The 14,323-nt window shown below is 40.1% G+C and overlaps 1 protein-coding gene across 3 annotated transcripts; it reads right to left on the reverse strand.

The window, feature by feature from the left end:
- Window positions 1-2,453: 2,453 nt before the first annotated feature.
- LOC138000539 (nuclear protein MDM1-like) lies at window positions 2,454-13,674 on the reverse strand. Of its 3 annotated transcripts, none has more exons than XM_068847028.1 (7): window positions 13,490-13,674; window positions 11,594-11,908; window positions 9,499-9,748; window positions 6,550-6,670; window positions 4,338-4,416; window positions 4,213-4,251; window positions 2,454-3,389 (listed from the first exon to the last, which is right to left on the reverse strand). In XM_068847028.1, the coding sequence occupies exons 1-7, from the start codon at window positions 13,508-13,510 to the stop codon at window positions 2,598-2,600; spliced, it is 1,617 nt and encodes a 538-aa protein (XP_068703129.1). In that variant the 5' UTR covers window positions 13,511-13,674; the 3' UTR covers window positions 2,454-2,597. The 3 variants fall into 3 exon arrangements, with proteins under 3 accessions (XP_068703129.1, XP_068703128.1, XP_068703127.1); XM_068847027.1 differs by having other exon boundaries at window positions 4,338-4,449; window positions 9,499-9,742; window positions 13,490-13,645; XM_068847026.1 differs by having other exon boundaries at window positions 4,338-4,449; window positions 13,490-13,645.
- Between the last annotated feature and the right edge of the window lie 649 nt (window positions 13,675-14,323).

Below are 14,323 nucleotides of genomic sequence, written 5' to 3' on the forward strand. Positions count from 1 at the left end.
AAAGTCTATCGCCCCATGTGAAGGAATCCGGAATCTGGAATCCAGCAAACGTGAGGCTTTGGAATCCGGAATCCAGAGCGTGGAATCCCGAAGCAATTGTATGGAATCCAGAATCCATTCGGGCGGAACCATTGAGGTTGGAATCCGGAATCCACAATCGGGATCTGGGATCCCCTAGTCGGGCGGGATCCGGTATCCATGGGCTAGGATCTGCAATCCGAGGACCACTTGGATTTCCTTACATAGCGCGAAGTATAAGTCAAAATTGAAGACTAAAAATATTGGGAAACTTTTTTCCTCAGAAAATCGACAACAATTGAAGTTTCCAGTAATCCAGGATAAGCTTAATCGGACTTTGAACAACTGAGCATGGAGTAGGGTTGTTAATTATTTTTATATGCGCATCAGTTAAATGATCCAATATATTTTGTTAAAATCACGTATGGTCATTTTTGCAGTAGCAGACAATTTTTAATAACATACCTTGTTGAGCAAATTGGCTTATACACAACACAGGCAGTGTTGATCCTTGTAGCGCATCTGTATCATTCCTTTTCATTAACACGTTAAAACACCTTAGAAAACCTAGCCTGAGTTTTACAAAATCTCATCTGTAAAAGAGAAGTTAAAAGAAGTCTTCATATATTCGCTATTTTTAACCAACTCATAGTCCGGTAAGTTTTGGAGGGCTTCTACTGCATAAAATTCTTAAGACTGTGCCGTGCGTCTCTGAATTTTATTTCCATTGTTCTTATGGAAAGACTGCCTAAACGAACTGCATCATGGGTTGGTGGACGAGAAACTAATAGCCCAATTTCGATATGTTAAAATTCAGTCCTAAACAAAAGGTATCATCTTGAGGCTCTAGAGAATAAATATAAGGATTTGTATGAGTTTATTGCCCAGAGCCTCGAGATGATGCCTTTTGTTTAGGACTGAATTTTAATATACCGAAATTTGGGCTATTACGAAAAACGGGTGATTGAAGGAAAACAATCTAGTGATGTTGCATGCAGCTTTGCTTTAGGGACTTTAGGGAGTTTAAGCAAAGACGACGGCTACAGCAGCAAAAACGGCAGTCCAAAATATAACTTTGCGCTATCGCAAGTATTTCGCGATTATTCCGTGTTGTTCACACTGTACAATACCGTGACGGGCGAACTATCCTGTAACTGGATGGGGATGAATGGTTTTAAAGTCAAAACTGAAAATGACTTTTTCACTGTTATATGCTCACGTTGTCGTCAAAACCTAAACTTTGGTGATTTCACGTTGTTGTTTGTGGAGTACGGCAAAGAAATGCGCGGAAATTCGTGTTGCACGTGCAGCACGTGTATTTTTTTCTTTTTTAACCAATCATATTCTTGCCTTGTGGCGTTACCGTAGCCGTACCCGTCGTCTTTGCTTAAACTCCCTTTTGAGAAACGACGACGACTACGGCAACGACAACGCGTCAAAACAAAAATATGATTGGTTAAAAGATGAAAAATAATGGTGCAGCATACACTTGCAGCACGCATTTAATAAGAACATATTTCTGTGGTGCTCAGCATGACGACGACGCGAAATCACCAAATTAGAGGTTATAAGAGTGGTTTCAGAGTTAAAATAGGGCATGAAAGATTCACATTTGTATCCTCACGAGTTGTTGTTAAAACCTGGTGAAAAGGGGCCTGACGCAAGCATAAGGTTAACTGCAAGGATCAATTTTTTCGTTTTCGTTGTGCTTGTGCTTATGCTCGCGTTCGCTTGCGTTGTGTGAAAACAGGACGTAACGCAAGCTGTGATGTTCGCCCAATGAAAAAGACCCGTTCCAGATTTCAGTCGCAGCGCCTCGTTGTAAGAGTGAACATGGCAATTATAGTGAATCTTTGTCTTTGCGTCGTGTGCTTGTGCTTGCGTTTTGGTTCGTTTTCATTTGAAACGAATCTCTTGTGTTTGCTTTTATGGTTGCGGTTCTGCTTGCGTCGCTTGTGAAATCCAGGCTTGCCCAATTTAGTGTTAGGACACTTCGCCCATTTTGCACGAAGTGAACAAGACAGAAAATTCGTGAAAGACTTACGATAGTGCAAAGTTGTATTTTGAGGTGACATTTTGGTCGATGTCGACGTCGTAGATATTAATATTAGGGAGCTTACGAAACGAGGACGACGACGGCTACAAGGACTTCATTTAAAAATACAAGTTCGCGTTATTCATATCACTACGAAACTATTTCATGTCGTTTCGCGTACAAAATGTGTAGTAACTGTCCAAGAATTAAACTGGTATGAGTGGGCTGGAAGAGTAGAGAGAGAACTGAAAATTCATCGTCATGTGCTAACGTCCTCCACAGAACCTTGAATTTGATCATTTCACGTCGTCATTTAGGAGATGACGGCAAAGAAATGTACAAAAATGTAAAACGCACGTGCAGATTGTGCAGAGCCATTGTTTTTGCTCACTAAACCTATTGTTTTGTAGCGTCGTCGATGCAGTCGGCGTCGTCGTTTCGTAAGCTCCCTATTGCTAGTTGCCTCTGGACGGCCGCCGTTCCAGATGTTCACAAACCTAAATAATCCTTTGACGAGTACTCGTTTTTTGCGCCCCCAGTCGTTTTATCTAGGGGCATTTTCTTTTTTCCAAAACTCATCACGCCGTTTTCTCGCTCTCTCGAGAGTTTCTGAAGCCGTCAACGCTCGACTTGACATCGCTGATACAGAAAGCACGTCATCATCATCATCATTATCACCTCTCCGTCCTTCATCACCTCCCAGACCGGTTACAGGACCTGTACCATTGGCCTCAGGAGGGGATCTTTCTAGCGCCCTGCGCGGGGGCGTGTGAGACATTGCATCATCGCCTAACGCAATACTGGATGCAGGACTAGTCGGCCTCAAATCCCTTTCCTCCTTCACTGCAACAGGAGACCCATCATGAGCAGCCGGCGAAAGAGGTTTCTTTTTCTTGGAAATTGACAACGATTTCTCTAAACTGTCATTCAACACATTTGTCGTCACATCGAGGTGATGTCGTCGGGAGCGTCTCGTGTCTCGGAGCTCTGGGGTCGGAGATCGCCCTCGTTCGAGAACCATTTCATTATCATCGTCGGAATTTGCTTCTGTTCCTGAGCCCATTTTTTCTCCTTCGGCTTCTCTCGGAGACTGCGTACGAACCACGTTCCAAGCTTCGCGTCTTCGTGGAGGTGAGTCGCTTCTTCCTCGGGATTTGCGATTTGTTTCTCGGGCCCGGCTCTTGTCTTCGGGCGGCGAATAAGAGCCGTATGATTCGGAGCGAGAGCTCGCACGATCAGCTTGTTCTCTGTTCATCTCGTCGAGGCTCTCACGTGAGAAGTGTGTTCCTCGTGCGTGCTGGCAATAGCCATAGGCTTCGTTGCGTCGCTCTAACACCTACAAGTAAAGAGTTTCTTCTCAGAAGTGAGAACAGATCGCTCATAAATCAGTTTTAATGAAGAGGTGAAAATTGCCTTATTTTTACCTTGCAATATTGAACTCTTGGTTCTGTTTCGCCCACATAAACAACAATATTCACAGCAGTTTCATATCTTTGCGCTCTACTAGTACAAGAGTCCATCATCCAAGAGTAAGATTTACCCAAATTGGCCTAGTCCCCATCAGTGTCAGAAAAGTGTCTATTTTTAAGCCAAACTCAACGTTGTACCTAATTCGAACCCTTTGGGAATAAAACGTTCTTTTCCAGGTATTTCCATGTCGTAGAACCTTAACCCCGGGAGATTTGAATTGGCACAACATTGAGTAAGCCGATTGGCTCTATTGTATATTTTCCCGCAAAACTTGCTTTAAAAATAGACTCTTTTCTGACGCTGATGGGGACAAACCTGATACCTGATTCTTACTCTTGGGCATAGTTAAGAGAGACAACTGGTTTTGAAGCTCGGCAAACATCAAAGGAGCAAACAGAGATGCCAAGATTTAGGTTGGAAAGTCCACGACCGTGCACAATCTTTTGTTTTGCGCTCATACACTATCCATAAATTACGTAACCAACACGTTTCTATTGGTTAGTTCCTCACTACGGAGTAGACAACTGTTGTGTTTTGTGCACGGTCAAGGCCACAAAAGAGAACTAAAACCTAAAACAAAGAAATTTGTCGGGTTTCATAACCATTCCCCTCTATCAACTATGTCTTGCATGGGTAACGGACTCTTGACTAGCATAAATATATAAAAGAGAGAAAATTAAATTTCAAACCTGGTTAAACCAATCAGGTGCTTTTTTGTTCTTCTTATCCTGGAAAAAAAAACATTCATCGAAATTGGTATAAACGCACCAAGCTATGGTAATTTCTTAATCAGTCTGTAAAATCCTACACTCACCACTGCGTTATAAGTCGCATCAGAGTTGGTCGGAGCTTCTATCCACAAACCATCGACGTATTTGAACTTGGTGGGTTTTCTGTAATGGGTTGAATACTCCGTGTTTAACACCCTACAGTGCAAATTGTAGCATGTGTCCATAATCATAATCTATTATTTACCCTCGCATTTTAAAGTAGGCATGAAGCAGCTAAAAGGGAGTATGAAAAAGACGTTAAGTATGCTAACGTCAAAGCGAGACAACAATCCAGCAGCGACGTGTCAAACGTGCGGCTCGTATTTTAGGAAAGAAAACATGCTTCACGTGCAGCAAGCTTTTTCGTGCATCTCCTTGCCGTAACTGAAAACAATTGAGTGTTTAACTACATTGGTTGTGGTCACACTTGAGAGAAACAGAGTGTAACACCAGTGTTGACACTACTCTAGCGTCAACTCTCGAGTGCGACCACAGCCTTAATTTCTGATGTTTTGAATCCCTATAGGGGAACACTGAATTTAACACTATAGCGTTAACTCCCTAAAGCGACCGCAAACATTGTGGGGATACAAAAAGGGATTTGGTCATTCTCTAACTTTACTTAAAATCCGTTTGGTCTGATCCAGTTAAACAGGTGCATTCTCAATGTTTTAGCTGTGGTTACACTAGTCATTTTACCCATGGGTAAATAGCGTTTGCCCACGTACAAGGACGCTTTTGTGTGTAGCCGCCTTCCCTGGACCGAAACTGCCCTAGGGTTATTTCCATAGATACATAAAAAAGAACAAAAGAACTTCCCATGACAGTTCCTGAACTTAAAAGTACGGTTTATCTTAACGTTGTCTAAAAAACACGCACCATTTTTCGTTATTGTAATAATTTCGAGATTACTCCAAGATCAGCATGGGAAGTGTGCATCTTCATTCCAGGGTTAAAACTGTTACGAACGATGAGGATGTTTGGAAAGAAAATTTGAAAATTTATCGCCAAGAGCTCACGTTCTCCACATAACCTCAAATTTGTTCAATTCAAAATGTATCAAAAAGTAAAACGTGCAAGCTGGGCGTTGTTGTTTCGCTCAATAAAGCCTGGTTTTCACAAGCGAAGCAAGCACAAGCACAGCCTACTATTGTTGCTGCGCATACGTTCTGCGCATCTCCAGATACTCGGAATTTCCTATCGGTAGTGCTTACTAATACAGGGATATTTTTGCGCGGTTTAAAACTATTCGGAGAAAGCAGACCTTAGCAAGTGCTCTTCCTATCCAAAAAGAAAATTGGGGCTAGCCATGCATTTTTCAGAGATAATTAAGCTTAAATTTGGAAAGGAACGCCATACATTGCTTTGTACTTTAAAGCTTTTTACTAATCATTGTTGATTAATTATAATATCTTACCCCCAATTTTCGTTTTGGATTTTAATAACACTTGTTGAGAACTGCTTTTCCCGCATATCCATACAACCGCGCAAAAATACCTTTGAATTAGTAGGCACCGTCCTTGAAAGGAACCTCCACTTTAACAGAAATAATAACTTGAAATCACAGGAAATAACTGTTACGGTGAAGTCAATCTAAACAATTTTCAAAGAAAGCGTTTGTATCCGAAAGAAAAAAGTTTTAGAATCGCCTAATTTTTGTTTTCAAATTTCGTGGGCGCCGCCATATTGAATAATTGTGACGTGTTATGGTTGCCCTTTTGTTATTAGACAAACGCTCTTTGTGTTAGAACAATAGGGCAACCGTAACAAGTCACAATTATTCAAGATGGCTACGCCCGCGAAATTTGAAAGCGAAAATAAGCGATTTTAAAATTCCCTTTTCCAGATATAAACACTTTTTTAAAAACAAATAATTAACACAATTTCCTTTGGTTTAAACTTATTCTGTAGTACGAGTGGAGGTTTCCTTTAATGTACGGTCCCGAGGGAAACAGTTAGTTTTGTTTTCCCGAAAGTCCTGATGTTTCCCGAGACGCAGTTCGACTGCGAAAACCAAGCCAATGCAGCCCCCTGATGTCAATCTTGTAAAAAAAATGGCGAGAGGAGAGCGCATTCACCACTGAGCCATCTCTGCTTCTCTTCCGCAAAAACGAAGGATTTCTAACTTCTATTCCATGAATTCCTATTCCGGAATACGGTCAATCGAACGCGCCCTTAGATTCATGGAGGTCAAAGCGCGGTTTGGCAGTTGTGCTTCGCAGAATTGAGAAAACCACAACGAAACTAAAACCTTACTTTTGTTCAGGTTCTGGTGATCGCAAGTACTGTGATTCATCTGAGGGTTTGAGTAGCCGTACATCTCCAATGCTTGTAGCTCTGCGAATACCCGCAGGTGGGAGACGGTCAGGACTGACCTCTAAAACAAAAATTGCAAATACTTCAACGCAAGGACTGAGGCTATGCAAAACAGTAAAACTTGTCAGTACTATAATTGATTCAGGTTTTCGGAAAATTGAAATTCCTTATTCTTGCAAACACACTTAGACCATAATTTACCGTATTCCTCATTTTTCAAACCGAATCCCGATTGCCTGCCGGTCAACAATTATTCCATGGGCGCGACTTGGATATGAGATGGTAAATTACCAACGAAGTGCGATTCGCCGAGTTGGCCGCTATAATCATCTCATATCCAACCAGCACGAGTGGTATAATTAATAATTAATTAATTAATTAATTAATTAAGTAAGTAAGTAAGTAAGTAAGTAAGTAAGTAAATTAAGTAAGTAAGTATCATTATTTAACCTCAGATTTTTAGAGTAGCTAGTAGCTAATATTTCCGAGCATTGAACAGAACAACTTTAATTGCTTCATTAAAAGCACCCACAAATTATGGATAAATTTGCCCCACTTTATTTTGTAAAAATAAAAAAACTGATGCGTACAGTTACTGCGATTTGTAGAGCATGGTACGATTAAAACGTTTTACCAAAGTTGAGGTGGCTAGTGGTGGATATTTACCGAGCACGAAAGCGGCGAGGTGAATAGTGGCGAACAGGGTTTTCGTTTGAGGCCAGAGGCCGGACGTTTCGTCCAGTCGTTTCCCATTCCGGTTTGTTGAGTGAACTTCAGCCTTGCCAAGGGAATTGATTCTTGGGTTTCAGAAACACTGGAAACAGCGTTTCGAAGTGTTCTATTTCAAAAATTTCTTGGGGCATTCCCCCAGACCCTGCTAGGTAGCTCACGCCTTCGGCGCTCGCAAGGCGCCTTGGGACGCCAAACAAATTCACCTCCGCTGCTTTCAGAAATATGTCCGCTACTGTACAAAACTGTCGAAAACCCTGGATGAATACCAGCAGTTGTTTTAGGTGAATAGCTGTTTCATTATATACGAAAACAGTGAGATAGTATAGCACAAAAAGACGACTCGCTTATTCCTGCAATGATTACAACATTTCCGGGCGCAAATCCCGCGCGAGTTGCTCAGAGGTGAATAGTTAACAACTATAGTTGTTTTAGTATATACTTAAACAGTGAGATAATATACAGCACAAAAAATTAATTTGGATGTTTTCTTCACTTGTCACGGATGCAAATCGGGACGCCATTTTTTCCCGAGTTGCTCGGAGGTAAATAGCACAGGATATTCGGAGTTTGACGAGCCAATCAGCGCCCGCGTTCAACGCCCCCCACTGTTTGAGTATATACTAACAAAGGATAATCGGAGTTTGAGTAGCCAATCAGTGCGCGGTTTCAACGCTATCCACTGTTTTAGTATATACTAATAATGCAATTCTGGATTTTTAATTGACTTAGCTATCAAGGTACAGCTGTATATATACCGCTTACTAACCGAGTTCGAGGTCCGTACTGTAAGTTGCGGACAGAGTTTTTTCCCGTTGATTTATGGGCCAAGCGCTTCGCGCTTGGACCATAAATCAACGGGAAAAAACGAGGATCCGTAACTTACAGTAAGGACCGAGAAAACGAGGTTAGTAAGATATTTATTATATCTCTGAGGTTAACCGGCGCGCTGGCAAGGAAACTAGTCAAAGTGAAGCGGAAGGTTCAACTGCCACAAAGAATGCCGTGACAAAATCCTAAAAACTAAATCTTCTTGGCTGTTAAGTTTGAAATACTTGCTTGCAAGATTCAAACAGTTTTCAGTACAAGTTTATGCAACAGAAATGACATGAAAAACTCGCTAGATGATGTTTTGTCGAAATTTTAAATTTAGCGGGCTGTACAGCGGGCCGTACTGTATAATCAACACCCTCCTCGACCTGCAGAATTCTTCATATCCTACTCAGCCTCATTCAATAATTGCTAAATATAACATCATCTGCAAGCGTCTGCTATGCAGGCTGATCAACTCCACTATCGGTTATCTAAAGAGATATATGAATGCCGATTCCAAACACCTAACGAGTCAACACATCGAGCTCCAGTTAAGTATTGTAACTTCTTGCGGCTATTTGCGGTTTGCGGTTAGACTAATGACTTCTTGTGGATAGGATTTTGAACTTCTTGCGTTTGGAACTTCTTGCGGATAAACCGCAAATTTAACTTCTTTTGACCGCTTGCGCGTTCTTGCAGCCCAAGAACTTCTTGCGACACTTTTTGTGCGTGCATTATTTTTGGGCTGTATTGGACATGTAAATCCCCAGACATTTATTCAGCAACCCCATTTTTAAAATTCTCATCCACTGGGGTGGGGGGAAGGGGGTTTGGTATTAAACGAAGTGGCTTTCTGACATACACCACACCACAACTGTTTTATTTCACGCGCTTGATTCCATGTTTGGCATAAACTTAAAAGTGGTCTTATGGTCTTAATAATAATTCATTAACTTCACGCATAAAAAAAAAATTACAGTGACTTGTGCCAAAGTTAACCTAGGCACTGGTTAGGAAACCTTAAAACCTTCAAAAGCGAGAACAATGTAATCACAATCGATGTTGAATAAATTGGCCGTGGCCCTGCACAATCGTCTGTTTTCCCTTCGCACGAGTTTGCAAATTAGTGGCGCACAATCTAATGGCTGGATTTGATTGGTTATCTTCTCGAAAAAGGCGTGTTTAATGCAGGGTTAAGGCAAAAAATTCAGACAAAAACATGAAACAAAGGAACTTGTAGAGTTTCATAACCATTTCCATGCATCAACTAAGTTTGTGCCATTAAATTTCGAATTAGAACAAAACTCTTGAAATCATTAAGATAACTTTTTATTGATAATTCCTCACCTCCTTTGTTTCCACCAACTACTTTATGTGGACTCTGTTGCTGCTTGAGTTTGCTTTTCCGCCTTTCACCTTTTGATGTCTTTGACTGTTTCTTGTAATCTACAAAGTCTCCTTTATAAGTGCTCTTTCTCTTTATTCTGTCAGGTACGTAGAATGTCCTGGCTGTGTTTCTCGGTTTTTCTTTAAATATTTTTCTCTCTGCTGCAAGGATTGGAGTATCACTTCTTAAATCACTGATTTTGCTCTTCTCCTTCAACAAAGGAAAAAAAAAACCCAGATTGTTTACAGTAGCTGACAGACCAAAACATGGTACAAACATGAATTGGGAAAAAACAAGAACTTGAATTTCACATCCTGCTACTTAATACATATTTTCTTTCTAAAATAAGTAATAGTAATAGTAATAGTAATAGTAATAGTAATAGTAATAGTAATAGTAATAGTAATAGTAATAGTAATAGTAATAGTAATAGTAATAGTAATAGTAATAGTAATAGTAATAGTAATAGTAATAGTAATAGTAATAGTAATAGTAATAGTAATAGTAATAGAGCGGTTTTCAATTGAGTGTCGAAAGTAATTAGATAATTACTTTGGTTTATGATTACTTCACTCAGTGATTGGTTCAAAGTTCTCACGCCATTTTTTCAACCAATCAGAAGTGAAACCAAAACCAATCGTGGCTCACGCGTGCACATTTTCCTGCGCTTTGTGTCGGCTACGTGTAATTACTTCGAGTTTTGATTGGTTTGCCGGATTGTCTCAGTCCTTTCTGATTGGCCAAAGTAATTACTTTGGTTTTGGTTTTACGACACTCAATTGAAACTCGCTCTAGTAATAGTAATAGTAATAGTAATAGTAATAGTAATAGTAATAGTAATAGTCCTGAGTGCTGAGTCCAGTTTGGTCTGTAATCATATTCATGAGTGATAACAAAATTGGATGACTGCACAGCAGGTGTCCAATATGTTTATCATGAATCAGAGTATGATTACAGACTGCATTGGATGACGGGAAGTCCTCCTACTAATTAATCATAAAAGTAAAATTTCTAAGGAAAGAAGAAGAGCTCATAATTAATTTTATGAAAGAAAGGGGAAATTTGGATTAAAAGACTGACAAAGAAGGCGTAAATATATTGTTAAATGTCACTCTGAAAGAAAGAAAGCCCCAATTTAGGAGGCTGTACACTGTTTCTATGGTGATGGAAACCAAGGTTGTGATTGGTTGATTTAAACTACAACTTTGAATGTGATTGGCTTATTGAACTGTCCGATAACAAACTGTCCAACAACTCCTTCACAAGTGAATTAATGGAAAATAGGAGTTTGTTAAACCAATCAAAAATGAGGAAATTGTAATTAACAACAGTTACTGCATTGAGCTGAATGGAAGGTGGGTGCCTGGGAATTGTCCAGGGCCCTCCACTGGGATCAGCCAGCCCCTAAACAGTAAAACGCTCCCAATTGGCTAGCAATCCCTGCAACCCAGTCATGAGCCCCCACACAGAGACAATGTGGGCACCCATCACACTGTGATAACAGTGGAAAAAAAGAGGGAGGGGGTAGAGGGAGGGAGGGAAGCAGAAAAAATAAAGAAACCGCTAACACTAAGAAAAAAACTCTAAAACGAAGGCCATACAACACTCTGCAAACGTAGTTCCAAGATGGCCGCTACACTGAGACGCATGACCTACATGAGCCTCAGTGCACATATAGATGAACCGCTGACCGCTAAACGTACAGAAAACCAGCATCTCTTTGTTGTTAACTACGTTAAATTGCATCATTTTTTATGATTAAAAGACTTACAGCATAAATAAACCCTTGAGGTCAGGCTGATGCCAAAATGATTTAATAGACCTTATTCGCTTGTAGATTTTGTTTTCCCAATACAGATCATGCGATAAAACTGAGGAGATTTGATCCTTTGCCTTGTTCATTAATGTTTACAGGCATCAATATCTCTTCATGCACTCTTCATGCATATGATCTGAATTGGGAAAACACAAATAGAAGCGAATAAGGACTACTACTAATCAATGCTTTTCAAAAAAACAAGGGTTCAATCTACATGCCATGCTGTTAGCTCTCACCTCCTTTTTGGGCCTTCTATCTGGAGAAGAGTAGGATCTACGTGAGTTGCCATCAGTTTTCAGCCACTCTTTATCAGGTTGTTCTTTCACTGTTACAGTAGTGAAGATGTTGTGGTTCTTTTCATATGGCACAATTCTCTTCCTTTGTAATGGTGGCTCATGAATTGTACCCAGCTGACTCGAAAGCAAGCCTGCCCTTGGTGTAGAACCATTACTGTCTATGTTACTCAGTGAACGCATGACTTCACCTTTCACAGTAATAGGCCGTTTTGATTCAAATGTTTTGTAGCGAGAATAGTACTCAGACTCATACCGCTGAAAAGTAGAAATGTTTAATTGAGAAAAAATTAACAATGCATGATACATTCACATGAACTACATCCAAGCAATGCAGCAGTTTGGTTTAGCAGAGACACTTTTTAATAAAGCTAAAACTAATAATATTATTTAATCTACCATATGTTATCATGGCCCTGTGTAAAATGTTGCTAGAGCAGGCAAAGTACACGTACTTAGCAGTGAAATGGTTACATTTACCCCATGCCATAAAAAATACAGCCAGTCCGATACAGGAAAGCTATTATCTATTTGATAGTATTCTACTGAATATCTCAATAATGGCTGGCACTACAACCACTGCCTGCTTCTGTCTGACCTTGTAGCTCAATTAGCAAAGAAATGGTTGTCTCAAATCCAGAGATTGAGGGTTAAATTCAATTCCAATACCCTGGTCCAATTATGTCATTACTAGTGCTAATGCTCAGCAGCGGCCGCGGATCACAGTCATTTGAAAGTGAGGGGGCTAGTGGTATAGGTATGAATAGTGTAAATTATTAAGTCTTTTATCAAGCCAAAGTGAAGTGAAGTGACACTATTAGTCTCTCCCCTCGGGACTTTTCAGGACTAATTTACAATGCTTTCATGGGGGACATTAGCCAGACTGCTTATTACACAGCTCTACAATTAATTTTAGTAAGTATCCAGATAAGGTCAGACCACAACACCCGGGACTACATCCCCTCCTCCTATTGAATGGTGAGTGGGTTCTTAACCCTTTCACCCCCGTGGGGTTCCCCATTGACGAGTAAAATCATCTGGTGTTAGACAGAGTAAAATCTATAAGTAGCACTCTTGGGAGTGAAAGGGTTAAAGGTTCCATACCATTTAATTTCCAACAAGGGCTATGTGACGGGACGGGATTTACAATACAATAGGCCCTTTGCAGATTGTGATCACATGCTACAAAAACCACCATACAGGAAAGCAAATTGCCCACTGGGACATCTAAAACAAAGAAAATTTAATTATTTTGCTTTCTTTCAGATGTCCCAGCGTGCAATTTGCTTTCCAGTGTAGCGGTTTTAGTACCAAGTGATCACCATCATCATCATCATCATCATTAACAGGGCTAAGTTCGCTCCTGACGGAGGAACTCCTCCCTGGAATGATCCCAAGACCACTAAGCTGCAAAGGGCCTATTGCAAGCTCTTCACAAGACATGCATAATAGGACTCATTAGTTACTTACTTGTGGAGTAGTTCGAATTAAAAATTGGCCTCGGAGAGAAATTTGCTAAGGTCATTATTCATTCCCTAATTCACATTAATAACTTGTTGGAAATGTTGATGCAGTTATGATAATTATTTTGATCAGAGGCTTGCAACAAGCTAAAGTGGCAAAGGTTTTGTAAACAACACAGGGAAACGATTTGATTATCGATCCCCTTCACGTATGCTAAGCCGGTAAAAGGAAACTCAAGTTGTTCAGTGGCTGAGTTATCAAGGATCCCACAATGATTGGTCGATTACATAGTTCACCCCAAAGCTGAACAATCAACATTCTTTGCCCAATCTCTCAATGGCAAAATTGTTGCTTAAAAGTCCATAAATTATTTACCTTGGATCGCGGTGCTGGCATTTTTAAAAAGTCAGATCTTTACCAAAACCACAAGCAATGTTTAAATTACCGCTCAAACTATCGGAGCGCTCGTTCAAGAAAAGATAAAATGCGAAAAAGCTCAAAACACTGCAAACAGCTGAAAGCACGCTTCGCGTACTCTTGGCAACATAAGACGCTAAGCTGAACGAAAACGAGGCTACACCACAGTTTACCAAGTTTTTTCATGAATTATTTGTTTAGGGTGCGTTCGATTGACCGTATTCCGGAATAGGAATACATGGAATACAAGTTGGAAATCCTTCGTTTTTGCGGAGATTCACGTTAAAATTGTCAAACATTTGCTAAAATGCTATTTTAAACATATTTTTATCATCCTTGCAGTTTCGAAACGCGCCAAACATACCGTTTTAATCATCACTCCACGTATTCTTATTCCGGAATAGGGTCAATCGAACGCGCCCTTAGTTGAAGGGTATGTTTATTGTCTTCATGCTCATAAATGAGGTTTGAGAACGTTTTTAGCTGAGGATCCTTCAATTGTGGATGCGATCTGCAAGTCATTTCCATCTAAACTGAAGCGCGCTGTAGGATTTTTAAATTTTAAATTCTACTTCCACTTTATTAATTGATAAAGCGTATCAAATGCATCACATCAATATAGCAATGACCCAATCACTTTAGGCCATTTCAGACCGTTTAGATATGGCCATCTAAACAGATATCTAAATTGATCATGTGACATTATCAATTACCACAACAAATCTTTGAGCTTTTGATTATATATATATATTGTTAGCTGCATTTTAAACTGCAAATGTGGTTTGTTAGTTT

This window comes from Montipora foliosa, chromosome 4 (genome assembly GCF_036669935.1).
Source record: "Montipora foliosa isolate CH-2021 chromosome 4, ASM3666993v2, whole genome shotgun sequence".
NCBI classification, from domain to species: domain Eukaryota; kingdom Metazoa; phylum Cnidaria; class Anthozoa; order Scleractinia; family Acroporidae; genus Montipora; species Montipora foliosa.

Bases quoted from the DNA above. Each gene is read 5' to 3' on its own strand.
- LOC138000539 (XM_068847026.1), bottom strand. From the start codon at position 13,510: ATGCCAGCACCGCGATCCAAG. The intron at 11,909-13,489 runs GTAAATAATTTA...TCTACTTTTCAG, and splicing joins TGCCAGCACCGCGATCCAAG to CGGTATGAGTCTGAGTACTA. The intron at 6,671-9,498 runs GTGAGGAATTAT...TTTTTGTTTTAG, and splicing joins AGTTGGTGGAAACAAAGGAG to AGGTCAGTCCTGACCGTCTC.